Source organism: Sander vitreus, chromosome 8 (genome assembly GCF_031162955.1).
Source record: "Sander vitreus isolate 19-12246 chromosome 8, sanVit1, whole genome shotgun sequence".
In the NCBI taxonomy this organism is placed as follows: Eukaryota; Metazoa; Chordata; class Actinopteri; order Perciformes; family Percidae; genus Sander; species Sander vitreus.
The window spans coordinates 34,239,562-34,266,756 of NC_135862.1; the positions used below are offsets into that span (position 1 = coordinate 34,239,562).

Consider the following 27,195-nt stretch of genomic DNA (forward strand, 5'->3'; position numbering starts at 1 on the left):
AATTTTTTACAGACTAGTATGGAATTAAATACAGTTAAATAATAGTATGACTATCAAATGGCTGAAAATAAATATCAATTTTACTAATACTGGAACAACAGATTGATACATTACAAATATGGTGCTGAATGAATGATTTATGCTATTCAACTGAAGTTGTTGAGATATGTAGAGCATGTTGTTTTGCTATGGCTCTTAAAATGAGTGTGAAACAGCCTATTTGGGCATACATGTCCCAGGACCTCCTTAGATAGTTGGAGTCAACTTCCGTGTTTTTTGAACAGTTGGTTTTTACACTTGATACAAACCGTATGGGAGAACACATATGACCTGTAATGACCACATTTTCAAGTGGACTTGGGAATGGATGTGTTCACACTTATCAAACAAGCAGGACTTTGGGGTCAACTTTAAGACCTATATATATATATATATATATATATATATATATATATATATATATATATATTAGACTACACCCTTGGGTGGAGATCTCAACCCCCCCTTAATGTTGAACCCAAAGTTACGCCCTTGTACATAACGCTCACTTTTTGTCACCTAAGCTTAACCGTAATCTTCGCCAATACCCTGTTTTCATCATGTCATGAACGCGATGACGGCGAGGCACTGGGATGGGGAAGGGTGGAGGCTACAGGATCTACTTTATTTCTTGACTTCAGCAGAATCAAAGTGAAGGATCTTTACCTGGCGCTTAATATATTCATCTGTCTGGTTGACATGGCAAAAATAATGGCATAAAGTCTTGACTGCACATTAGACTACATTTTCACACTGACTGATTCCATCTGTGTTAAATAGATTGCAGCCAAGGCTACGCTTTGTGATTGAAATACTTGAAAGATATGTACATGAGAGTTAAATCCACCAAGTTACTTTGAAGTGCATCCTCTTCAGCAGGAAGTTAGGAAGCACTCACTCTTAAGTGCTGCTTTGGAAAATGTGTTAGAAAATGCTCTTATTTCTAACATTAACAGGAACCTGGAAACAGGGCCCAGGCCCTCAAAAACTGGGCCAACAGCAGCTCCTCTGATTTGAAAGGGGGAACAGCGGTGCTGTGATTGGCACGTTTAATTGCAGAAAGCTGATTGGAGGTTAAGTGGACAGTAATTTTAAAATGAGAGGAGCTAATCAGGGCTCAGTCCAGCTGTGATACAAGTTTAAGAGCCAAGGAACAACTATTTTCAATTCAATTCAATTAAACCTCTTAAAGAAAATGATTTTCCACAATGTATCCATTGATTACATATGAACAGGACCATTCATTTTATTTCATATGTGATGTTCAGCTCTGTGGAAGCATTTGCTTACCAATGACTGAGGCATTTCAGTTAGTCTTGCGTTATTGACAGTGCCTACACTAGACCATCTAAGCATTCAAGGCTAAATACTGAAAACACAAACATGTACATATCAAATAGCACATATCAGTGCCATAACACAGACTGATATGTGCTTCATAACTGTCATAACTGGCAGCTAATTGCACTATTTCTTTGGCTCCAGACATATTTCTTGAAACCTCTTTTAAAGCCTTTGCTCACTGATGGTTCACCCACACACGAGATGTTTTCATAATCTATATTCCCACATATTCCTCACTTTTTAAAACATATACGTATACTTATACTGTACACCCTGAGTGGTTCATAACTGGAACAGAAATGGTGGTAAAATGTTAAAATTTCTTAAATGCTCACGTGATTGTAAAAGTAAATTACAGAAAATCAGTTGAATATAGTTTAAAAAATAATGATGAATAATATTGAAAGATTGCATGCTATAGTACGCCGTTTGGGACTAGAGACCACCTGGTTGTTATGTACACAGTGTATACTGTGGTAATTCTACTTGTATTTATTTATGCTTAATTTTGCATTAAGTAAATGCTCATATTTGTTGACAATATTTTAAGGTTATTCATCTTATCTTTACTAAGCATCTGTTTTGCACACATGTCCCAGACATTAGTCTGGATCAGAAACATCCCAGCAGTGTGTAGTACTCACAGCCTCTGTAAGCCGGTGTACAGCTCCATGTCCACGTCCCTCAGCGTCTGTAGACCCGTCCAGTTCTCAATGTGTCTGCAGAGTAGGACACACAAGACTTATTATCAGAGATGAAACCAGTGATTGTTTTCATTATGGATTCATCTGCCAGTTATTCCATTTATCCATCATCGTCTGCTTATCCGGGATCGGGTCGCAGGGGCAGAAGCTCCAGTATGGGACTGTCACACCAAATGCTTGCTCTTGGGGGGGAATTAGGGGACATTGTTGTGTCTTTGTAAATTATAGAGTGTGGTCTAGATCTACTGTATCTATCTGTAAAGTGTCTTAAAAAGGCTGACGTTGTGATTTGACATTAAAAATGAATGAAATTGAACTGAATTGAATTGAGTAACCAGTACGGCAGTGTGAGCAATAGCCAAACTACAAACCATGCAAACTTTTTATCCAACCCTCATGTGTTCCTCACAGTGTTATAGTGCTCATGTAGACATGGTCTGATTTCACTGGCTACTGTGGTTTGTAGGCCATGAAAGTTTAGCGTAGCGTGGCCTTGTGGGAGCAGAAACAGGAGAGAGCATCCAGCAGAGGACGGCGACAACTCAGAACACACAAATCACATCACACTGAACATCTGTTTACCCCAGAGAGAGAGAGAGAGAGGGTGTGTGTGCGTGCGTGCGTGCGTGCATGCGTGTGTGCATGCACAGAGGTATGCATGGAAAGATCAGTTAGAGGAGCTGTTTGTCCATCTGTCTTCCTGGAATGGATCCATCACCAGAACACCTTTGCATATTTACTCTCTCTGACAGTCACTGTGTGTCTGTGTCTCTTCTGTCTGTGTCCTGCTGCATCCTGGAACACATGAGACGCTCTGCAGCGTCACTGACATCTCAAACTGACCAACGAAGCATTCAGGTGCACCTGCCACACACTCTCACTCATTTTATTTACAGCTCCACAATTCACTATCGTTACACTAACACTGGCTCAAATGTGTCTGTGTCCACAGAGAATGCTCATCAGTTCCCCTCAGCTCTGTGGAGCATTATAGACTCTTTCTGCTCTTTGTTTTGGTTTTCTTTCATCCATCGCCCACTGCTCCTACTTAGAATGGGTTAAATGTAACACTTACTGGTCCCACACATTCACAGATACAGAATTATTTTGGATATAATTAGACAGCAGAAATATTCATAACAGTTTAAATCCAATGTCTGAAAAGTATTTCCATGGAGTTCTCTCTGCATGGCAGCTTTCTGCACACTCACTAGCAGTAGAAGCTTTTAATCTCTGAATACAACTTGAAGAACGGCCTGTGTCAAAGAAGGAGCTTTTCTTGGTAAAAAATGAAATCCTTTTTGCAAGCAGCAACAACGTTGCTCTTTTGCATAGATTACAGCATGGACTGAACACACTGCAGCTTCTTGAAATGCAAAAACTAGTAAGCAGCCTTGGCTGGAACAAATCAAACTCATGCTGAGAAAAAGACTTTCTCATGACTGACAACCTGTCCATGCTTTAAAAACACTGCTTTAAAGTAAACGACAACACTGCCTTTAAAACATATCCAGAATGGAAAATACTACTAAACTAACACACACACTCCGGACTTCTGTCCCAGTCATGAAGTCCTAACCAATGAGTGACCGTGCTGTAACCTTTTCTCTGCAGCTACACCGGACCCTACACCTTAGCCTGACATCTCCCGACTCATTTCCTGCTTCTCCGTCTCCATCAACAGCATAAAATCAAGGAGAGGGTTAACTTTTCCTGCTACAGATTTCCCACCATGGTCAGAAAGCACTATGTCACTAGAGTCGCTACTCGCTCTGAAGATAATCAAAGTCACTCTCTCACTCTCTCTACCACACACTCCCCAGCCGGCCCTGCTATTCTCTTAAAGAGATACGCTAGAACGATCTCATTCCGAATAAGGACGTTTGGACAGTGGCTGTCAGCGTGTGATGCGACGAAAAAGGCGTCTTTCAGAGTGTTTGTGTAACGCACCGGCTAGAGCAGCAGTTAGATTTGGGATTTAGCGAGTAGTATGTAAGGGCGAATTTCCACATAAGGAGGTTGGCTGGGGTGGAGGATGGATCAAACACAGGACTTTCACCCAGGAGACTGGGGTTCGCGTCCCACTTGTCACGCTTGCTGTAGTGGCTTTTTTCTTTCCGACCCGTTCTTCCCGCGTGTCACAGAACCGTACGCCCACCCACGACCCTTAACTAAACCCAACCGTCCCGTAGTTCCCGCGTGTCACGGAACCGTAAGCCCACCCACGACCTGTTCTTTAACATAACTGCATCAAAAGGGATGGCAATAGTCCTGACCAAGCGCGTTTACTTAAAGCGCTAAAGGAGACTTTTAGCGTCAATAAGAACGACAGAGGCACCTGACCAGGCGTCCATATTTTACGAGATGGGTGTGAGAACCTGTTGGATGCAGACACCAACGCACAAGTATAAACCTCAGGCCACTCACATAGGCTACAGAGAAAGCTCTGCGTAGAGCCTCTGCAGAAGCATAAATCCCACTTAATGATTACCTTTTACTGTAAAACTCTCAATCAATCCCCAGTTGCTCTAATATTTAGGAAGTTCCAGTGTTTGATGGTCGACACTGACTCTCCCTCCTCCCCTCACCCCCCCTTTTCCTTCCTGATCTTGGCAGTGTGTGAAGATTCAGACCTCTCACCCACACAAACCATCAATGTTTGTCTGCCAGGACGGAGAAGGAGCTGCAACACTACAGCAGCTTCCTACGCACTCTGCCTCCAAAGTGTAGGAGCCAGAGAGATGGAGGTGAAGAGAGGGAACGATAAAGAATAGAACAAAGAACCAAGAGAGAAGCTTGCAGGTTGATTTAAGGAACATACCAGCATTGTTACAGAGAACCAGCACCGGTATTACTGCTTCGATAGCCATCTCATCAACGTTCCTATACATTTGTGGCAAATGAGATTCATCACTAGCTTAGTCATGTTTTTTTATCTTAGTATATTATGCCAGCGGCTCATAACGATCCAAAATGATGTTTCCTGTTAGGCGTCGACCTCTCGTGGCTGTGGTAATTAATTATGCGAGAGCAAACTAGGAAGTGAGGTAACAAAGTATAAGAGCGCCAAATTCCATGTAAGAAGGCAGAATGGGGCGGAGTCAAATTAACCGAGTTTTACCAACCTTAGTCAGTAACGCAATGATGTCCTTGACGTTTAGAAGTTTTACCTGACTCATTCTAAGCCAATCCCTGGTGTTTTACTAACCCTAAGTCTTTTTGTTGCCAAAACCTAACTAGTTCACAACGTTTACTACTGTACGTGTTTAAAACTGCACCCGTTATGTTAAATAGAACGGTCACATGATTACGGTCACATGATGAACCCACCACCGTGCGGTAGTAAATACAACGGTTGTATGCGTTTTTCTGGGAGAGTTTGAAATCAATCTAAAATGTTGTTTAGGCATGAGGGTGTGTTGAAGAAAATGGATGGATGGATGGATGGATGGATGGATGGATGGATGGATGGATGGATGGATGCTTGGATGGATGGATGCATGGATGGATGAATGGATGGATGGATGCATGGATGGATGGATGCTTGGATGGATGGATGCATGGATGGATGAATGGATGGATGGATGGATGGATGGATGGATGGATGGATGGATGGATGCATGGATGGATGGATGGATGGATGGATGCATGGATGGATGGATGGATGGATGGATGCATGGATGGATGAATGGATGGATGGATGGATGGATGGATGGATGGATGGATGGATGGATGGATGGATGGATGCTTGGATGGATGGATGCATGGATGGATGCATGGACGGATGGACGGATGGTAACATTGTCATGTTGAGCCTTGAGTGTGCAGGTTTGTAAAACTGAACCCTTGCAGGACTCTGCAAAAAACAATTAAAAAACAAGTTTTTTTTTAAATGTTTTTATTTTATTTTTTACTGCTTTACTTGTTGCCGTCATATAAAATTGATGGTTTTGTGGTCTTACTGATAATATGGAGAGACCTCCATGTGTATATTTAGAAAAATGACTGCAAGTGGCAAAATCCTGAGGCTCTCAAACTTTTTGACGCATGATGAACGCAAGCGCAAAATAGAGAAAGAAAAGAGTTTTTTGAATGTCAAGTTGAGTTTCAAAGCCCTTCCAGATGGTTCTCTCCACCAGACGAAGTTATCTGCATATACTGTAGATGTAAACCGAGTTACCACCAATGCAAATAAATTGAAGTATAAGCTATAGCTTCAACTGTACTAGATATGCTATATATCCTAGTTCTATATTACACTCCCCACTGTTACACATACTTTATTTATTGTTTCTTTGAATTTATTTTTGCATTAGCCAGTTTTGATCACACTTAGTAGAAGGGGATGCTTTTGTTTTTTATGATTTTTTTTTATTTTCCCACATGCGAGGTGAAACACAATGACATTGTTACATTTAGCTGACCAATGTACTCACACAATGTGTCTGTTGCTGTAAAGCACAAGCTCCATTGTTAAGTGCTGAGCTGCTGTTTAGTTAACCTTTCCAAGTGTAAAGTAGGACACTTCATTGTGTTAGTATTACTGAGTAATGTTCCATTCAGGTCAATGTGCCCATCTGTTGCTTGGGTTTGCCATGTTATGCTTTCAGCATATTTTCTGAGCATGCAGTACCTTTGAGGTTATTCTGAAGAATATTCTAGACAGTATTTGTTATTGTTTTGGATTGTTGCAGTTGGAATAAAAAAAAATGCCTCTTTGTACTTTAGATGTTATTGTTCCTGCCATGAAACAAGAAGCCGAGCCGACACCTGGAGATAGGTCCGTTAGGAGAATTCTGACATGGAACTTTTCTGATACGGTCATCTACCATCGACAGTCCATATACCAGCACCAGGGGGAAGGATGAACCACATAAACAAAACCTGAAGTTTGATCCATAGTATAAATGCCTCCCCGTCTCATTCTATAGCAGACTGGCTGTGGCTCTGCCCGGGGCTGTGATTGCACTATAATCACTGTGGCTCTAAAAACATAATTACCAGCACAGTTCAACTCCATTTTAGGGCTTTTGAAATGTTTAAAATCAGTAATTTTAAGTCACAATCCAATTTAAGGGCTCACTTGACTCACTCCCCCTCTCTGTCACCTTTTCCTCTAGCTAGTCTCTTGCTGCCAGTTTGTGTTTCTTCTTTAGTATAGTTATAAATTAACTAGTTACAGTGAACATGTGATGGATTTGACTTGAGCTGCCCCAGCACAGTCTCGCACAGCCTTAATCAAAAGGAAAGGACCTCTAAGTGCAACTAATTTATCTTGTAGAAACTGGTGGAGGGAAGTGAGGGATAACACTGAAATCAAAATGGCAGTACCTTCAGGGATTCAGCTCTGAAATAAAGCTTGGAAGGCCAGACTGCGGTTAAAGGACCGAATCTTAGAAATAAACATCTCAGCTTTAAAAATTCTAAAAATCTATTTCTGCTCAAACCAGTGATCCATATATTCATTTTATTATTGTCAACACTTTGTCATACCTAAACGACAGAATTTTCAATTTCCAATGACTCCAAAGACGACATATATGACTATATATATTTCTATTTTTTAAACACATGACCGTGCTGGCAGTTTCAATCATGTGACCGTTCTATTTAACATAACTGCCAAAGTTTTAAACACATAGGTAGTGTTGTGAAACAGAACTTGTTAAGTTTAGGCCACATACATACTTAGGGTTAGTAAAACATCAGGGATTAAAATGAGAGACATAAAACTACTAAAATGAGGACAGAACTGTGTCACCGACTAAGGTCTGTACAAGTCGGTTCATGTCAAAAAGTGACTGTTGACTTTTGGTTTCACACAGGACACAAACCCCGTGTCGGTACACGATCCGTGCTGCCTGCACGATCCGTTCTACGCATGCGCAAGATGTTCACGCATGCGCTGTTGTACGAGGATTTACGGCACTGCACAATCTGTTCCACGCTTCGGGTCATAGTTGTAGTGGTCTGCCGTTAGCCTCCACAGGCAAGCTAAGGTCAGTTTAGCTAACAGCTAATTCGGCTAACCGCTAGCTGATTGTAGCGGTCTGCCATTAGCCTCCACAGGCAAGCTAACGATAGTTTAGCTAACAGCTAATTCAGCTAACCGCTAGCTGAGACAGCATGTAATAACTTTAAAAGACCCTCAAAATAAAACCTGAAAATAACCATTAAAATATATAACAGCTGTTACGTTAGTTGTATACTTGTGCTCATTTAAAATACAATTACTCAATACTTGTCTTTATTGTTATTACTGTAAAGTCTTAATTTAGCTGTAGCCTGCTTTTCTCATTGTTAAGTTTGAGGTAACGTTATTTTAGACTGAATCAAGCTGTCAGCAAGCGGTTAGCCGAATTAGCTGTTAGCTAAACTAACGTTAGCTTCCCGGTGGAGGCTAGCGTGGAACAGATTGTGCAGTGTCGTATCCTCGGTAAAACAGGATTATCATCTGCGCATGCGCATGACGGATCGTGCAGGCAGCACAGATCGTGTACCGACACCCCGGTCTCCTGAGTGGAAGTCCTGTGGTTGTTTGACCTATAAATACTTTGTCACCTCACTTCCTTGTTTGCTCCCCGTGACAATTACTACGGTCACCAGAGGGCGCCGCCTAACAAGAAAACAGATATGTGTCGTCATGAGCTGTTTGCACAATCAACATAAACGGCCGTTTTCTGGGTGACGATGGTCTGATCTGCTGTTCAGTATAAATGTAGCTGTTATTTTGCCTTCTTACTGAAGATTCCATCATTACAGCCACTAATGACCCATCTGGATATAAATATGCAGCTGTCATCTTGGAACAAAATATCCTCATAGTAATAGTGTGTACTGCTGGTTTCAAGTGCTCTGTTAGGGTTGGGAAACATTGTGTGTTTCCCTTGCATTGATTTATTTGTGGCGGCCCGGCACAATATCAACACTGGCCGCCACATATTGATTTTCTATTTTCTTTCCTATTTAACATGGGTAAAATACAACAAAGAGAACTGATGGGAAAGCAAGGTGAGCAGATTAAAGTAGGCCATGTGACAAATCCTGGGGGAAACCGGTTTGGACCCAAACACAGATGCACACATTAGGAGGTAGTGTTCAAGGACTAAATGACAGAGCTCAAAGTCCATAGGCAAGCAGGTAAACAGAGAAATCCAGGAGACTGGCAGCAAGGAATAAAGTAGGAATACAAAGCACGAGGAACTAACTTGACACGAGAGATAACTGCTGAAACTTTTCACACTGGGAGCCATGATAAACTGATAATGAACCAAAGGCGAGCAGGGGGACCAGACAGGGGAACAAATCAGGGAAGACGTGACAAATAAAAAGAGGAAGCCAAAATAAAACAGGAAACACTAAACATGACTCATCGAATGATTTAAACAAGGAACGTAATCCAAAACTGTCAGGATTGGCCAAGAAGTGCAGAGGCAGGAAAAACTGAGTTGGCAGGGTTTCCATAACTATATATTTTAACATATTACATACACATATTCACTTAAAGTGAACCAGTACACCTGCCGTTTCCTCTCTTTGGCGTTACCTGTCCTGTAGTCTCATATATTATATTTATATTAGTCTTGCATGTCCAGACCTGGGAAGGTCTGGCTAGTCCACACAGAATTCCTGTATGTGAGAAAAAAGTGCTCTGGTTTATCGGCATTTATTTGAACCAATCACAATCGTCTTGGGCGGCGCCTCTGCAAAATAGCCTCAGGAAGGAACTTGTTTTGGTGGAACATGTGTACGTTCAAAAGTAGTTTTAGTCGTTCAACAGAAAACTCAGATTGGACAGATAGTCCAGCTAGCTGTCTGGATTTACCCTGCAGAGATCTGAGGAGCAGTTAACCATAGTCCTCAGGGAGTTTAGAACGCCAACACAAAGAAAGAGGAAAGTGACGGACATCCAGCCGAAAATAAGGACAGCATCGGAGCAATCCCAGAAGTGGAAGGTTGTGGATATAGACTAACTTTCCTGTAACCCTGAAAACTCACACTTTCTAATGTGTAGCTAACAAATATATTCATTTCAGTATATGAATTCAACCATGTGACTGACCGCAGACCGTGAAGCGGTGTTAAGTTAGGTTTCTACATTACAGTACTGTCCGAGCAAAGCTAATCTGACAAAGTTTCAGGCTGAAAATACTGAGTATTAGTGTATGTGGTGAAAACATACTCTCACTCCACAGAGCAGGGCCGACGCTCTGCTACACTTACTATCATCAGTCACTCTCACTGGCTGACAAATGGTCAGAGGAGTCCATAAAAGACAGCAGACATGATGTTCAGTTAATGATGGAGGACATGCTTTTGAATTCTTAATGTAGCTCTGTGTGTAATTTCTCTCAGCAGAGCAGCTGAAGCTCTGCGGCCGTTCATCTTGTCCCAACACATTCATCCAGTCAGGAAAATGCTGTTCAGATCTAACCTGCTTATAGATACAGTATAAGAGTTACTGCTCAAGCATTGTTAAAACGCCATGTTACACTTTGAAGCTCACACAGACAAACTGCTTTTCATGCTGTGAATTGTCATAAATGTATTAAGAACAATGGAAAACCAGTAATAGTGAGCTTTTTCCTTAATTCACTCACTCTAAGTCCGAGAATGCATGAGTACTGTATATTTCTTACATATTTCCCTCTTCAATGTTTATTATTATTTTTGAGACAAAAAATGATTTGTTTGGTCGGTCGATCAGTCTTTTGGTTCACTCGTCAGCTTTGCTGTTGCTGTCTGTGGTCCTCAGATGAAGACTCCTGTTGTATCAGGGGACTAATGCTAGTCAAAGTGTTGACATATGAAAGCAGTAGATCCAGTTGTTCCTCGTCCTGTTTGCTCAGCAGCTTTAAAGTGTACGTACGGGACGCAGGAGGTTTCTACCAGAAGATACTGAAAACAAACGCTGTGATTGGGTCTATAGAGGGACTGTATACCTGGACAAGATCAATACTGTAGAAATTATGAAAGTGTATTGCTCTTTATTAGGTATTAGGTAGTATTAGGAGGCAAGTAAGACATACTCTCAGTAGTAAGTCACCTCTCATTGAACAAGTTAAATATCCAGTATTTGGACCTCTCCCTAAGGATCTGTCTTCCTCTGCTTCCTCTTCTGCTTGTATTGCAGTTGCATAGATTTTCAGACAGAGAAGCTTTTATTTTATCATACCATCAAGGGTTTTACTGGCCAGCCTCTGGACTCTCGTTATATATTTGATAATCATTGCTGTTGTATTTTCCTCATGAGCAAAGTAAAACATTTTTTTAACAATGTTAAGCTGGACAATGTATGTGTCTAGGACATCTTGTGTAGTTGTTTACCTGTGTGTGTGTGTGTGTGTGTGTGTGTGTGTGTGTGTGTGCTGACTCCAGGATGAACTGTGGACAACTCGGACTGCTTGAAGCCAAAACAGAACAGAATGAGTTTAATTGGAGCACAGAACTGCTCGGAGCAGAGTGAAGACATTGCTTAATGAGACCAAATTAAAAAACACATTTGAAGAAAATAAATAAAAAAACCAAAACCATTTTGCAACCCATTGCTAAGGGCAGTGAGGGGCACAGGCAGAAAGTGTTGAGTCAGTGCCTGTAGTTGATGAAATGTCCTTATTTGTGGAGAGCGGCACAGAACCTAAAGCAGGAAGTCAAACACTGACAGCAAAAACCTCACCAGAGATTATGTTTGATTCTTAAAGAGATATTTTCTTTTCTTCTCTTCTTCCTATTTTCAAAGATTAAACCCAGCTCTGTCACGACACCGCCCACACAAAGATGACACAGAGCTGGATGAAGTATTAAGTATTTACAGTATCTGATCCAACACTGCAGAAGATGTTCACCTCTGTCAAGACCAAAACACATGAAGAATTGCCTGCATCTTTCATTTGACACCAAACCTTCATATACACATGACATTAATGTCTCATGGATTATTACTATTTGGTAAATACTATACAGCATGTAAGTATGAAATGGCGTTACCAAAACTGACAGCTTAAAGTAGTGGTTTTCAAAGTGGGGTCCAAGACCCCCAGCAGTCCTTTAGGTGTTCCAGGGGGTGCCCAGCAAAAAGGGGAATCATTTAATTTCACTTTAACTTCATCCATTTTTTATTTTTTTTAATTTAACCTTTATTTAACCAGGTAAGCCAATTGAGAACATATTCTCATTTGCAACGACGACCTGGCCAAGACAAGGCATAAAATGTGTAGCGCTGGGACGATTTGTCGACGTAGTCCACGTCATTGATTGAATGCGTTGACACAAATAATTTGCGTCGACACGTCACAAAATAAAATAAATAAATAAAATTTGCGTGCAAATTAATTAATGTAATGTGGAACTAATGTAATGCGGAACTACTGTTAGATACGCGGGTTCTAGGTACACCTAATCTGTAGCCCCGCCTTAGCTCTGAAGCTAGCCGAGCTCCGCCTACATGCAGTTTTTTGTCAGTTTGACGGTCCAGTGATTGAGTCAGAGCTAGCAGCACTAAAGGACGAGTATGGCGAATGGTGGCGACCCACAAGAGTTAGAGGACCCGCCGGCCTCTTTAAGATCGCAAGTTTGGGAAAACTTTGAGACTGTATGGCTGCAGCCTGGAGCCTCCCATGTCATGGCCTCTCATCTCATTCCCTCCCGCCTGGTGCCGTCCCCGCCTCGAAAACTTCGGTCTTCGGGTCAGTTACAGTAGTACAGGTGAGAGAGTGGTGGATAAGACGAGGACCGTGTGTGTGCAGTTGTTGGGTATCTGAGTGGAAATACATCTAACACACTAACGCATATCCGACGCCATCACCCAGATGTGCCAATCACTGGAACAAGACAAAAAAAACTGTCCAACTTCTCCTCCCTACAGTGCTTAACCAGCCTTTAGATACAAATAATTAAAGTTAAATAAAAGGGAGAAGAGCTTGGATGTTAAACAAGAGCTTATTCATTATTTTACCTACTGTTAAAAAAGCAAATACTGCCTACTCTTTTTGCACTTGCTCTGTTTACTTTAAGTTTTTATTTTTGTATTCCTCCTGAAAGTGACTTTATTTTGTTGTTGGATTGATAGCCTACATCTGGCTTCAGGTTGCACTAAAAATTCATTTTACAGTGCAGTGTTTTAACAATTTTAATTTTAATAAATAGAGATCTGAACCTTATTAAAATTTGCTTTGTGTAAATTGTTAATAATTGAGCAATGGGAAAATAATCGCTAATTGAAAAAATAATGGCTAGATTAATCGTTGAAAAAATAATCGTTTGGGACAGCCCTAAAAACGTGCGAGACAACATAGAGTACACATTAAATACACAAACATAAAGACAGACATACAAAATACAACAAAGACTCTAAATCCATAAGTAACACAATGACATAATGTATGACTGTTTTCATACACTTCTGTTATAAAAAATCCTATCAAATAGGGTCTGTGGTCTAATTGGTGTCAGTTTAGGGGTCCTTGATGTGAAAACATTGAGGAGCCATTGGCTTAGAGGGAACACTGCTCCTAAATGCTCCCCTGCTTTGAATACAGGACTTACTGAAGCACTAAATTAAGTTGAAGTGAGGGTTCGGCAGAAATGTATGAAAGGAGTTTAGGTCAGTTCAAATGTTAACACTGAGAGAGAAAGCTAAAAGCTACCATAAAGCCATTAAAGGAATAAAAGATGCAGTTGAGGAGCAGATGAAAGAAAAGCATGTAAAAAAGTTAAGGTATATGAAAGTGAATATATGAAAGTCTCACAGGTTTAACCACCAAAGAAGTGCCATGTTGAGTTGAGCAGCCAGGAATTAAGAGGAGTTGAAGTCAATGCTGGAACACTGAAAGACAGTGAAGAGGTAGTTTGAATCACAAGCACTGCATATGATATGTGAGTACTGAAAGAAGTGGAAGTGTCCGTTAAAGCCTAAATGTTGTGATGAGTTGAAGAGCTGCTCAGAGTGTGAGTTCAGGTTGAAGCACTAAAGACGGGACGATGCTGTGGCCCTGCAGGACAGAGAACGATATGAATGACAAAAACTCGGAGCAGATTAGCCTAAAGTGGTTTCATGTGGATTAATCATTTCAAATGGAGTTGGAATGACATTGAACTAATGTTAAGGCCATTTCATCACAAGGCCATGTTGTTATGACAACAGCAGGTGTAAGGAAAAAAACTTTTAAGATTTCATGACACACGGCACGTTACCAGCCATCGGACATCAAGATCAAACTGGTAGATTCCAAAATGATGTTTAAATACCATCCAAACTAGTGCTGGCTCAGCTGGTTCCCAGCCAGGTTCAGCCTGGATCTAAAGTCACTGGCAGCTGAGGTGGGCTGGGAGCCAGACAGGATGGGAGGGGAGAGAGAGAGAGAGAGAGAGAGAGAGAGAGAGAGAGAGCTAGCTGGTGGCAGACTGGTTTGTGTGACCAGCTTATCAACACAACAGGGGCTCTGGCTGAACAAATTGCCTTCTCTGTTCACTGTGATTAGACTGCAACAAATGCACAAACACACACACGCATACACACGCACGCACGCACGCATGCACAGTCACTGTTCAGATGATGTGTTGGCTATCAGAGACAAGCAATTGCAGCAAGATTTCCAGCCTCATTTCTTCTGTGGTGAAGGGTCACTGTTTGTGTGTGTGTGTGTGTGTGTGTGTGCGTGTGCGTGTGCGTGTGTGATCAGTTAACTCAGAGTCCTTTATGAAAGCGTTCACATACTGGTGGCACAGCAGAGACTCAGAGTGATTCTGATAAAGGCAGATTGTAATCCCATCATCACTGATAATCTAGGATTGAACGTGCTTATGCTTATATTCATTATCTCATCTGACAACTTGGAAAAAATTTGAAGAAAATTCAAAACACACATTTGAGGAAATCTTCAAACTATGAAGCACAGACCTCACCAAGACATGTTTTATCTCACAAAGTGCATGCAGTGTGAATTTTCACAGATGTGGCAGTGGTTTAGCCGCCAATAGGTCACTGTGAGCCGGGTACAGGCACCGCCAGATGACCTTTCAGGGGCCATGGTAGTGGAGTTTAGACAGAAAAACTGCTCCTTTAAGCGTTCAGATTGTGTTTTAATATACAGGCTTTTTCAATCATGTCAAATCAAACAGAATTGGTATCATTACGCCAAATGATCTTAATTATTTCTCGATGATCTTTTACCTAATATCATAATTCTAACACATATGTCTTTCAGTGCTAGGAGAGCAAAACATCTGGTGAGATTTGAGCTCAAGAGGAGAGGCCAGACTCTCCATACACTCCTCCTCTTCATGTCTCTCTCACTCTTTCTCCCTCGGACTTACAGATTCTGATGTTTGTATGCATGAGCCTCAATTTTCTCTGGTATTCTCCAGTAGACAGCCAGGTGTGACTCTGAATAAAAGAAGTTCGACATGACTTAGACAATCCATTTCTGTGGGATTTGGCGCGGATGGTGGCGCGTGATAGCAGCAGGCCGTTAGGACACGCTGTGGTGCAGTCAAATCAGCTCTCATTTCCAGCTCTGAATTGAACTGAAAATGTCAGCCTTTGCTTCGGACTGGAAGGGCTGCTGAAGGAGTTTATTTCTCTGTTTTTTATAGCTCGAAGCGTGACAGCCTCTCATCTATCTGTCAGGACACACACACTGCAGCTATTACAGAGCTGGGCTTAATGGGGGTCATTGTCTAATGAGTGATACATGGACTAGGGTTGAAGGGTTCCCCCTCATTTTAAAATGATTATTTCCAATTTCTCTTTTCTCAAGAAAACTGGGATTTCATGCTATAAAGGAAGTTTGATTTTCAACCTAGACAGCATAATTAATCAGAAAATGGTGTTTATTCTAATTTTTATGTTATTCTTTCATATATATTTGCTTGTGTGGTGATGTGTTTAGTGGACCAACAATACTGTACCCATTGTAATACCTCTGAGTGCTTATAGGGGAGTGTATGACAATATTTATGGTGCTAAAATGGTCATAAAGCGATATGAGAGTGCTTCCTTGTTTTATGAATGTAGTGGCCGGCTGTGTTTGACTAATCAGTGGGGACAGCCCTGCTAACCCCATCCTGAAGGATATTTTACTTTCAGAAAGTAAAAGCCTTGCTCAGGGGGCATACTATCTTTACTGGGTAAGACTCACAGTAGCTTAACTCCAGATGAAAAAAGGGAGGATCAGTATTTCTGGTATTCTGTGTCTCCTGGGGCCAGACGAGATGTGATATTAGCTACTGTCTGTTTACACCCTGAGACAATATTTAAAACTTGAAATTGTTCATTCATACCTAACCCTAACAAGCAAATTTTCACTTTGTAAACCTGCCAACGCCAAGTACCCTGTGCAGAGAGGGTTACATTTACCACGCATTAAGAACGAAACAGAGAGGGAGTTTGACACCCGCACAATTTATGTTGAAATCGGAAATGGAGACAGTTAATACATCAGTTTGACTACTAGCCTTGTAACAGTGGTAGCAGCAGTAGTAGTTGTGCTAGTTGAACTAGCAGCGACCAGTAGCAGAATATTTCTGCAGACTGTTGAGAATTGGCTTAGTTTATTAGTGTATTTCTGAGTGTTTGATTTCTGAGTAGCACAGCTTGATGAGAGACACAGTCTGTCCTCACAGGTCCAACACGCTCCATTATTAGGCAATTATTAAGCTCTATCAACCCTCAGGAATAAGCCCAGCCTGCAGGGGGCGCTGCTCCTCACTGTCCCACACACACATACAGCATGTAGATCAGGAACAGAACACTGAGCCGCTGCTGATGGACACATAACATTACATCCTCTTCACTGTCCTCCATTATAACTCTGAACTAATAGCACTATAATCAATGTGTGTGTGTGTGTGTGTGTGTGTGTGTGTGTGTGTGCGTGTGTGTGCGTGCGTGCGTGCGTGCGTCCGTGCGTGCGTCCGTGCGTTCATGCATTCTGCGTGTGTGAATGAGCTCATGCTTATTATGCGTGGGCTGCAGCGGGAAGTGATTCATTGCCATAAACCGCAAGGATTCCTACACCAGTGTAACCTACACACACACACACACACACACACACACACACACACACACACAGACACACACTCATGCAGCATACTAACACACTATAAACCACACATGATCACCTCCTGGCAATCACTGAGATAGAATGCTGGACTCTTGCTCCACAAACACACACATACACACATGTTCATACTTGTGCAATCAAGGACATGTGAGCTAATGCACAGATGACAAAATCTCCCACCAACAGTATTCCAGTCAGTCCAACGTGGCAAAAAGAAATTTCAATTGAATTGTATCTGTAGTGTCAAATCATAACAGACGTTATCTCAGGACAGGTATAGAGTTAGGGTTAGGTCTAGACCACACTATCATTTAAAGACACAAGGAAGTGTGCAGAGTGTGTTCTGATTAACGGCTGTTTGAACCCACGAACTGCTCATCTAAAAACACAGATCACGTCATCTCTCTGAGCTGTTTCTGATCCATAATTCCAGAACGTATTGACCTTGTCAGACAGCATTAGTGCATTACTGAAGGAAATATTGACTGTGTTTTCATTTTCATAATTGACAGCATTTTAATATTGACATCAGCATGCCATCGAGCGTCAGCCATTGACGTTCTGTCATAATGTGTTTCATAAACAGCTCTGTTAGATATATAAAGATGAAAAGGACACAGTTGGTTCATCAGGCGCTGAATGATGGTTAGTTCCCTGCAGAAGATTAATGTTATTAGATCAGATGTTATTTTGGTTATTTTACGTATGGCCGGATATGGTGGGCGTTTAAAATGTTAAGATGATGACGCACCAAAAAAGACACAATGCACGTATTATTTCATTTGTATGACTCATATCCTGTGGTGCATTTGTATATAGAACTTGTGTTATTTTGTCGCTGTCAGGCAGTAACCTTGTAAATCCACATTTCATCATTTTTTTTTCTGTCATGCTATTGGTCACTCTTTACGTCTGTCTGTGGGTTCACAAATATTTAAACAGTGACGAGGCAGTTTTGTTGGTAAATAGCTCAAAATAATTACATGGAAATAAAACAATTGTCATTTCCTGAAAAACAATGTAGCCTTTAAAATATTAAATAAATTAAATTAAATATCAGCTCATCATGTCAGAACATGCTGGTGGTTGTTTGACCCCTCCATTAAATCTGAGCATATGTTTCAGAAATCTAATATATATACATAGAAAAGCTTTCCCCATCCTACAGTGAATGCACATGCTGATATTGTGCCGTCCCACTAGTGGACAGCTCCTGGTGCTGAAATGAGCTTTAGTAAATATGGCAGAGGAACCACAGGGTCATCTGTCCTCTGAAAACATGGTTTTAAGTATTTATCCTCAGTTATTACTTTAACATTCAAAGTCTGCTTCGTAGGGACTGTGTAGGAGCTTTAATCGCCAGTGGTCCAACCAGAAGCAAACAAAGGTGAAGGTCCATGGACATGTTAATGCTAGGAGACATCGAGTTTCTCTGAAACTCCACAGCTGTCATCCGTTGATCTGTTGATTCAAATGTTTCCGAGATCTTCCGACCTCCAACCTTCAACCAAAAAGGTTCCTAGCTGAACCTAACAGCCAAACCTAGCTTCAGTAAACAGAAAAGCAAACAGAACATCAGCTATTCTCTTCATCTGAATCTTATCTACTGTGAAAACATGAATCCATTAGACACATCGGTTCAGTTTTCCATCTGATCTAACAATGGCCTCGTCAGATATTCAATGGATATTGGCATATTTAAAGGTTTCATGTGCAAATAGCGTTGACCAGCTCCGGCTTTAGGACTGATTCAATATTCCTGTATCATCACTGCACATGTGTGACAGATGATTGACACACACATTAAACAATGTGCTCCGGTTGCAGGAGAAGAGCGAAGACGTACCATCATGTAACTGCATCATTATACTCTGCTAGCCCACTCAGGACTCGCTGCTGACATGCAGAGAGCTGCCATCAATAACAGCAGCTCAGCTGTCAAGGAGGAGAATTCTGTAAGAGTTAGTTGTCTGATAGAATAACATCCATGTGTTTCCACAAAGCACCCAAAAACATCAGCACAACCACTGCAACTGAAGTGCAACATATACATACAGAGAACTCAGGGGAAAAAACACAGAAGGATCCACACATAACATCGCATGAGCAATCATTTACAATTATTAAAAGGTATATTTCATCAACAACTGGGAACATAGAGGACCTCCAGAGATTGTCCTTGCTTTGCCTCTCAGGTTGCTGCAGCCTGTTCGGGCCAAACGCAGCCTGACATAGGGCTCTGTAAACACTTGTAAACTACTGTAGTGGATTTTAATAGTTACCGATTTTACTGATCAATGAATTTTCCAAGGAGACCGAGATGGTGCTATAATAAGATCTTTATTCAAACGAAAAATCCTGAGTTACTCTGCAGAGAAACTGAAGATGTTTTCTAGTATGCAAGTACTTTATACACTGGGAGGATGGACCTTACTTACGCCACCTTAAAGAAATTGCAGGTGACATTTTATTGTTCTAATGAAGAAATTTCATTAGAACCACTCGCCACTCGCTATGATAGGGGGAATTTGGGAAATCAAGCTTCATTCATCCGTCCATTTCTTAATTATTGTGTTAAGGGTCAAGAGGGGGCGAAAGCCTTTCCCAGCATGCACGCAAGACGTGTAACATACACGAAGACACATTTCCATTTGACTTGGACCATACACTGGACCATGCCTTCATAAGGTCCTGAATGCTATGCATTTACAACTTCCTGAGCATTTATATATTATAACCTTGACCTTTGTTGCCTATTTAAATGGCAAACTAAATAAGGATGACATACATGCTTCACAGTGATTCTAAAATGTATTTTTAATTATTTCAGTCTGCTCCCTGATGAGCCCAGAGGAAGAAAATAGCTGAAACTCAGTGTCTCATTATCGCCTTAACATCTCAAGCCAGACACACACACACACACACACACACACACACACACACGCGCGCACACACACACACACACACACACACACACACACACACACACGCTCTGGCGCTGACATGATGCAGGCTGTCACATCGACGTGCTACATAATGGCTGCTAATGTTATTGGTTATTTGAACACCGTGGCTCGCTCATTGTGCTCAGGCCTCAGAGAGATGAGCAAACACTCTCTTTGTTTTTATCACTGATGCCAAGGTGACTGGCTTGGTCATACCACTGAATAATATCATAAAGGTAATTACATTTCATACAGCATTTTGCTGATAATCATTAACAAATGGATGAGTTTATGAAGCTTTCATGCGTTGCCAGGCTAACATTATGTCTGACTTACTCTGACATGCGCTGAATGGTCGAGTGGTGAGGAGTGAAGGCAGCATTTCTTTTGGATTTGTATGTATTTTTCTTATAATAGCTATAAAGTGGCAACACAACACACGGTGAAAAGTGGATTTGAATCCACTTTTATAACCACAAAGATCTGAAACAAAGATCGCCCCCTCGCTCTCTCTCTCTCTCTCTCTCTCTCTCTCTCTCTCTCTCTCTCTCTCTCCCTCTCTCTCTCTCTCTCTCTGTTTCTCTCTCTCTCTCCCCTCTCTCTCTCTCTCTCTCCCCTCTCTCTCTCTCTCTCTCTCTCTCTCTCTCGTCTCTCTCTCTCTCTCCCCTCTCTCTCTCTCTCTCTCTCTCTCTCTCTCTCTCTCTCTCTCTCTCTCTCTCTCTCTCTCTCTCTCTCTCTCTCTCTCTCTGTCTCTCTCTCTCTCTCTCTCTCTCTCTCTCTTTCTCTCTCCCTCTCTCTCTCTCTCTCTCTCTCTCTCCCCTTCTCTCTCTCTCTCTCTCTCTCTCTCTCTCCCTCTCCCTCTCTCTCTCACCCTCTCCCTCTCCCCTTCTCTCTCTCCCCTTCTCTCTCTCTCTCTCTCTCTCTCTCTCTCCCTCCCTCTCTCTCTGTTTTACGCTGCTCTCCCACTCTTCCTCCTCGAGACATTAAATAAAAGCAAAGCTTCCTGATCACAGAGTGCCTCTCATTTTTGGGCTTTTCTGCTCATTTCACTAAACTCTGTGTGACTAGCCTGAAAAAGCAGCACTGAGTGTGGAAGCAGCGCTGTGTTGCACTCTCCTACTCACAGTGGTGGGTGGAAACAGGAATCACGGCTGCACCAGCTCCTTTTTCTTTTCTCCCAACAACCTACCAAAACGGATCAATAATGAATTGTTTGTTCTCACAAATTAATGTCTTTCACAGATCTCTAATCGTTCTTCTTTGTCTCTCCACCCCTGTTGGGAAGATAATGTAACTCTTCTCTAGCTATGCAACAATGTTGCAGTTACAGCTCTTGATTTCTTTCCAGTGGTTGCTGTGCTGTGTGATCCTGATGCTCTGTGATGTGTTGACTGCTGCCAGCTGAAAGGTTTCACACACAATCACAGGCTCCAGATTCAACAATAAATACTTGAAGCAAGGAGAAGAAACGTTGTATTTTTACCGGTCAAAAAAATTGAGAAGCACGTTGAAAACGTCCAACTTTACCCAGCACCCTGCGAGTCTTTAAATCAACCACCTAATGTGTGACCCAAAATCATTTCAATACTGTTAACAACATGTGATAACACCAGAGCGCAGGTAATCTAGCACTGTTCATCATCATTATCATCATTATTGCACCAATAATATCACCCAAATGATTTCAGTATTATAGTATATATATATATATATATATATATATATATATATATATATATATATATATATATATATATAGTACAATATTATATTATAGTACCATTATTTTCAAATCTGATAATGATATATCAGCTGGTAGCTGGGCCAAATGATTAAGACAATGGATGTTTAATCTATACTGTATGATACCACCTTGATATCTTTAAAGTCCTTTTTCTGTTGAGCCAACAGTCCAAAAGATATTCACTTTATAAACAAAACAGGCGTCAGCAAATGCTCGTCAAATCGGAGAAACTAGAACGAAGACTTGATTAATCTGTTATCAAGATTCGTTTTGCGACTAATCGATGAATTATTTCAGCAATGATGACATTCAAGAATAAGGTCCAGTGAGTTTGTTGACAAGAAAGCAGACCCAATGTTCGTCTCTACAGTACGATCACATCAATTCCTGGTCTGATTTTTTGCTTTGTAAGGATGCCCTGTACCTTTTATGAACGATTGTTATATGGTTTTTAACTTAGTACATCATTTTTTCTTGTAAGGTGACCTTGAGTGCTTTGAAAGGCGCCTATAAATAAAATGTATTATTATTATTATTATTATTACGTTGTTTTTTTTTAACTGTAGTGAAATGAATGTAAATCAATGGCTGAGTGGAAGGTGAAAGAAAATCTAGTTCAAACATACTAAATGCAGTTGTATATTTTGTAAATGGTCAGCAGTAATGTTTTGTAGTAAACAGGCTGAAGTGTTTGAATGAAAGGCTTCACATCAGAAGCAGTGCCACCACACTGACTTCTTCATATATATATATATATATATATATTTTAGATTAAAAAAAATATCAATAAAAAAAATCAAATAAAAAATGATCGCATTGCGTCAGTCCCTAATCGCATTGCGATTAACGCGTTAACACTGACAGCTGACAGCCCTAATATATATATATATATATATATATATATATATATATATATATATATATCAGTTTAGGATGTGTACGTTTTCCTATGCACTCTGGAAACCCTGGGTATCTTATGATTCACAGTGTGGAAGCATTGGGTTCATTTCACTGTGAGCAGCAACAAGTTGATGGTGAAAACGGATCTGAAAGAGGCTCAGACTCAGATGCAGACGGGATTCAGCTTTTCAAGCAAGCAGCGACAGCTCACACTGCTGCTGCTGAGATGGAAAACTGACATGTGGAGACGTGCGTGCATGTGTGCGTGCGCGTGTGTCTAAATAAAAGAGTCCAGAGCAGAGACCTGATCCTGAGAGCTGAGAGGTTGGAAAATCCCCGCGACAACAAAGACACACACACACACACACACACACACACATTCATACACACACACTACTACAAGGCGGCAAAAGGCAGTTCATGTAAAAACTGTTGATCTTTCATCTTGACACCCTGTCAACATTGTTTTCTACTTTAGCGCCGCCACAGCACGGTAAGGTGAAGTGAGCCGGAGCTGAACAGTACGCTCACTGTCAGACAACACACATTCTACTACCATGTTATGAAGGCATTATTTCCTATTAGCTCATGCCACTGCAAAGGTACACTATTCTTAGTAGGGATGGGTACCTGGGAACTCATTTTTCGGACTATTCCGACACCACATGAAAAAACACCCTATCACCCTAGCAGTCCACAATAATGTGACGCTGACAACTTAATAGTTCTAAACTTTAGAAAGCACCAGCATCCGTTTAAACACCACTATTAACATCAGCTCACACATGACTTAAAGAAGACAATGAAACTGTGCAGCCATTTTAATGGGGATGTAAGAATCAGGATGTCTTTCAACTGACTTGACTGAATTTACAGCTGCATGAGGAGAGCTGAACTTAGCCTCAAAGTCAGAGTCCATGTGTTGCCTGTTCTGTACTGTTGTGCGGATGCATGGAGCTGTTAAAGCTTAATACATATACCAACCACAGATGTATTATTCAGTGTTACTGACACAGCTTCTGATTGGGAATGCTGGTCGCTTTCTAAGCAGCGGACACATGATGCATGAGGAATATCCACAAACACACACACACACACACACACATGCACACATACCAGTGATTCACCTAAATGTTTTCTGTTTCTACGGTAACGCTGACAGCGACTACATCATATCTGTTTCCAGCAAAACAGAGAGAAAGCAGAAAAAGCAGAAAATCCATCTTATGTTCTTCTTTACAAAGTAAATAAATGTGATTTCATTTTTCTTAGAAAACAATCAGTTTTTAGAAGTGTCTCATGATATATTGTGTCCAGAAGTGTTTGATTCAACTGTTGTTTTTGTTAAAGAAGGAAAAGAAAATCCCCAGTACTCAATACGATCAAATCACAACACTTCTAGAATCATAATTAAGGAAAGTCGCATTACAAAGCCAATCAGCACTCACGTATTGGAAAAGAACCCAATTGTGACAAAAGCAGATCGTCCTAGTCCTACGGGGCATACAGTCGCCTCTGGTTTGGTCATCGAGCTGACTGAACCGTCTAACCAACAACTCCCATCAAACCGTTTCAGGGTCTCGTTGTGTTATTGTCATCCAAAGGAAGGAGGATTTACTGAGGGACGTTCAGCCTTCGGTGGTATTCAGATGTCTCCCAAAGACAAAACAGGATATGTAAAGTGATTTGGGTCTGTGGGGGGGTTGTATTCAGTGTCCACACAGGGAATACAAGGCTTTCACGGATATTGGAATGACTAGGCGGTTCATTCCAAGAACACTGACAGTTGGATTTAGAGTTGTGCTTATGAGAAATTGAGTCATGACCGGTTTTATCACCCAATAAGAAAAGCTATTTGGAGATTTCTGGGCTTATTACCTCTCAGGCTGGGCTGGATAAAAAAGACATGCCTTTAGGGAGGTGCTGCAGAAAGTGACTGGGAAGAGTAATAATGGTATTTAAAGGAAAACAATCAGGAAATGCTTTTTCCTGCTGCACTTTATTCAAGAAGTGATCCTCTCAAATCATCTTCCGGTTGCTTGTTTACAGTTAAAAGGCCAAGGAACAATTTTTCGGCTTTCCCAGAGTATCCACTGTTTTACTGAGTTACGGACGGACTCACAGGAGGGGCAACCTGACCAAGAAAGAACTGTCACCTTTATACACTCTTTGCTAAAGAATTGGCCGCCTTGTTACGCACTGACAATTCACATTTCGTAAGTGCTTTCAAAGGTTAGAAATATTTTTTTTTCCGATAACCAAAAAGATTTGTTTGCACGTATTGAAGGTGAGGGTCTGTTTACTGACTACTACGTCACATGTTTGACGGGCTCCGGGATATTGCCAAAGCTTTATGTGAAGATGATCTCATTGACTGTTTGACAAGGGAACAGCATCTTTCCCCTCATATCCTCCTTAAATATTTCAGATGGAATTTGCATGCAATGAAAGGATCAAAACAACCGAACGTGATCCTCAACAGACCCGACACTGTCTGAGGCGTACGCTTCTCCGTTTGCTGCAACACTAATGATCAAGAGATGACTTGACTCACTGACCTCAGTTTACATAAACCTTCCTCTAAATTAAATATTAAGATTATAGGTTAAAATAAGATGAAGGCATATTTTAAAGGACACTGTCTTATAGTACAGGCATAGGCGTAATTTGCAGGGGGGATAGGGGTGGTTACAACCCCCCAATAATCAAAACTGGCCAATGCAACCCCCCCACCAAAAACCTATTATAATTTCCTTTACATAAATAAAGACATTTGCAGCATAACTTGATGCGGAAAAGGCACAAATTGTTACAGAGAAATTCACCCGAATGCAGGAAATGAAGTGTTTGATGTTCAAAATTTCAATTTTTCCTCAAAAGTGGAGATCTCAACAAAATAACACTTGTGCTACAACATGGTGCAAAGCATCTCTCCATGTTCTTATACAAGGTTAATGTTTAATTGAGAATGGTCCCTGTTTAAATAAAATGACATTAGTTTGCAATCAGGCCCTGGCTCTGGCCTCCGCGTACAGTACATATGCTGATGATTTCAATTGTATTTCTGTGATTTTCCCACAAGACACCAAGGGTGTAGTTTTTGTTATAATATTGGGGGGGGGGCATTATAACCCGGGGGTCAGGAAGTCGCCCCCCGGAAGATTTTGAGCGTCAAACACAAAATGTCCTTCATTCATGGTGTATTTTCTGCAACAATTTCTGACTTTTCTGCCTTCAATTTATGGTGCACATCTCTTTATTTATGTAAAGGGAATTATTACTCTCCGATGTTGTTCATAACTTTCTTCATATTCAAAACATCACATGTTTTGGGATGGTTTTTTTTTTCAATATAAAAATACATGGAATCACAACAAATCACATCTATATTTTTGTCGCTCCTGTTGTGTTCTTTAATTAGACACTTGTTCTGGTTTTCTGTGCATGTTTTGAGCCCCCTGAACAATTATGTTTACCTCTTTTGGGGAGTGGGTTCTTTAATATTTTTGAGGGGGAAAAATCTACCTCTTCTTAATATTGGGGGGGACATATCCCCTGCATCCCCTCCAAAATCTACGCCTGTTCACTAATTCTACCTAACAAGCCCATTTGAAAGCATGCATCTCTTCTTTTAGCCCAACTGAGAAAGCTTCAGTCTGATGGCAGCCCATATTCTGTGGATCACTTATATCTTCCAAAGATAAACAGGACAGTGGGAAGCTTTTCTCCACACAAACACTAAATAATAAAAACCTACATTCTGCAAACAAAAGGTAACCTCCTTTACAGTGTGTTTCCACAAGCATCTCTAAGGCAGACACGGACACACAGCTGCAGCAGCACTTACATGGAGCTGATGTTCTGGAAAAGGTCCTCGATGCTCCCGGTGCTGTTGGCGGTGCTGCCGGTGCCCTGGAAGGACAGCAGCGGGAAGAACCTGCTGCTGTCCGACTTATTGCAGTAGATGTCTGCGGGCGAGCAGGTGCAGGTGGGCGGGCAGTCCAGCAGGGAGCCCAGGTAGTGGTGGCAGAGGACGCTGAGCAGGAAGAAAAGCCGCCAGCAGCACCAGATCCTGGAGGGGCGCCGGGCGCCCGGCAACGCGCCGGACACATCCATGCTGTCACGACTCAAGTGGACAGATGTCTTCGCAACTTTGCGGCGCAGCAGCAAAAATACTCAAATCCCCCTGTTCATAGTCCGTCCAGTATGTGTGTGTGTGTGTGTGTGTGTGTGTGTGTGTGTGTGTGTGTGTGTGCGTGCGAGCGTGCGTGCGTGCGTGCGTGTGTGTGTGTGTGTGTGTGTGTGTGTAACCGTTGTCCTCACCTTATCTCTCTCAATGCAGTCCAAATCTTAAATTAAAAAGTATCTCCCTTCATGTCCGTGCGTATCCATATGCCTGTATGAGCGCGCGCGCGCGTGTGTGTGTGTGTGGGTGGGGGGTGTCAGAGATTTTGATG

General features: G+C 41.4%; 1 protein-coding gene across 1 annotated transcript in view; it reads right to left on the reverse strand.

Annotated features, from left to right (window-relative positions):
* The window catches only part of ntrk3a (neurotrophic tyrosine kinase, receptor, type 3a), a 134,793-nt gene extending 107,939 nt beyond the window's left edge, over positions 1–26,854 (reverse strand). The window contains exons 1-2 of the mRNA XM_078258072.1: positions 26,586–26,854; positions 2,028–2,102 (exon numbers count right to left, since the gene is read on the reverse strand). Coding sequence (XP_078114198.1) covers positions 2,028–2,102; positions 26,586–26,854 — 344 coding nt within the window. The remainder of the gene's footprint in view (positions 1–2,027; positions 2,103–26,585) is intronic.
* Positions 26,855–27,195: the final 341 nt, after the last annotated feature.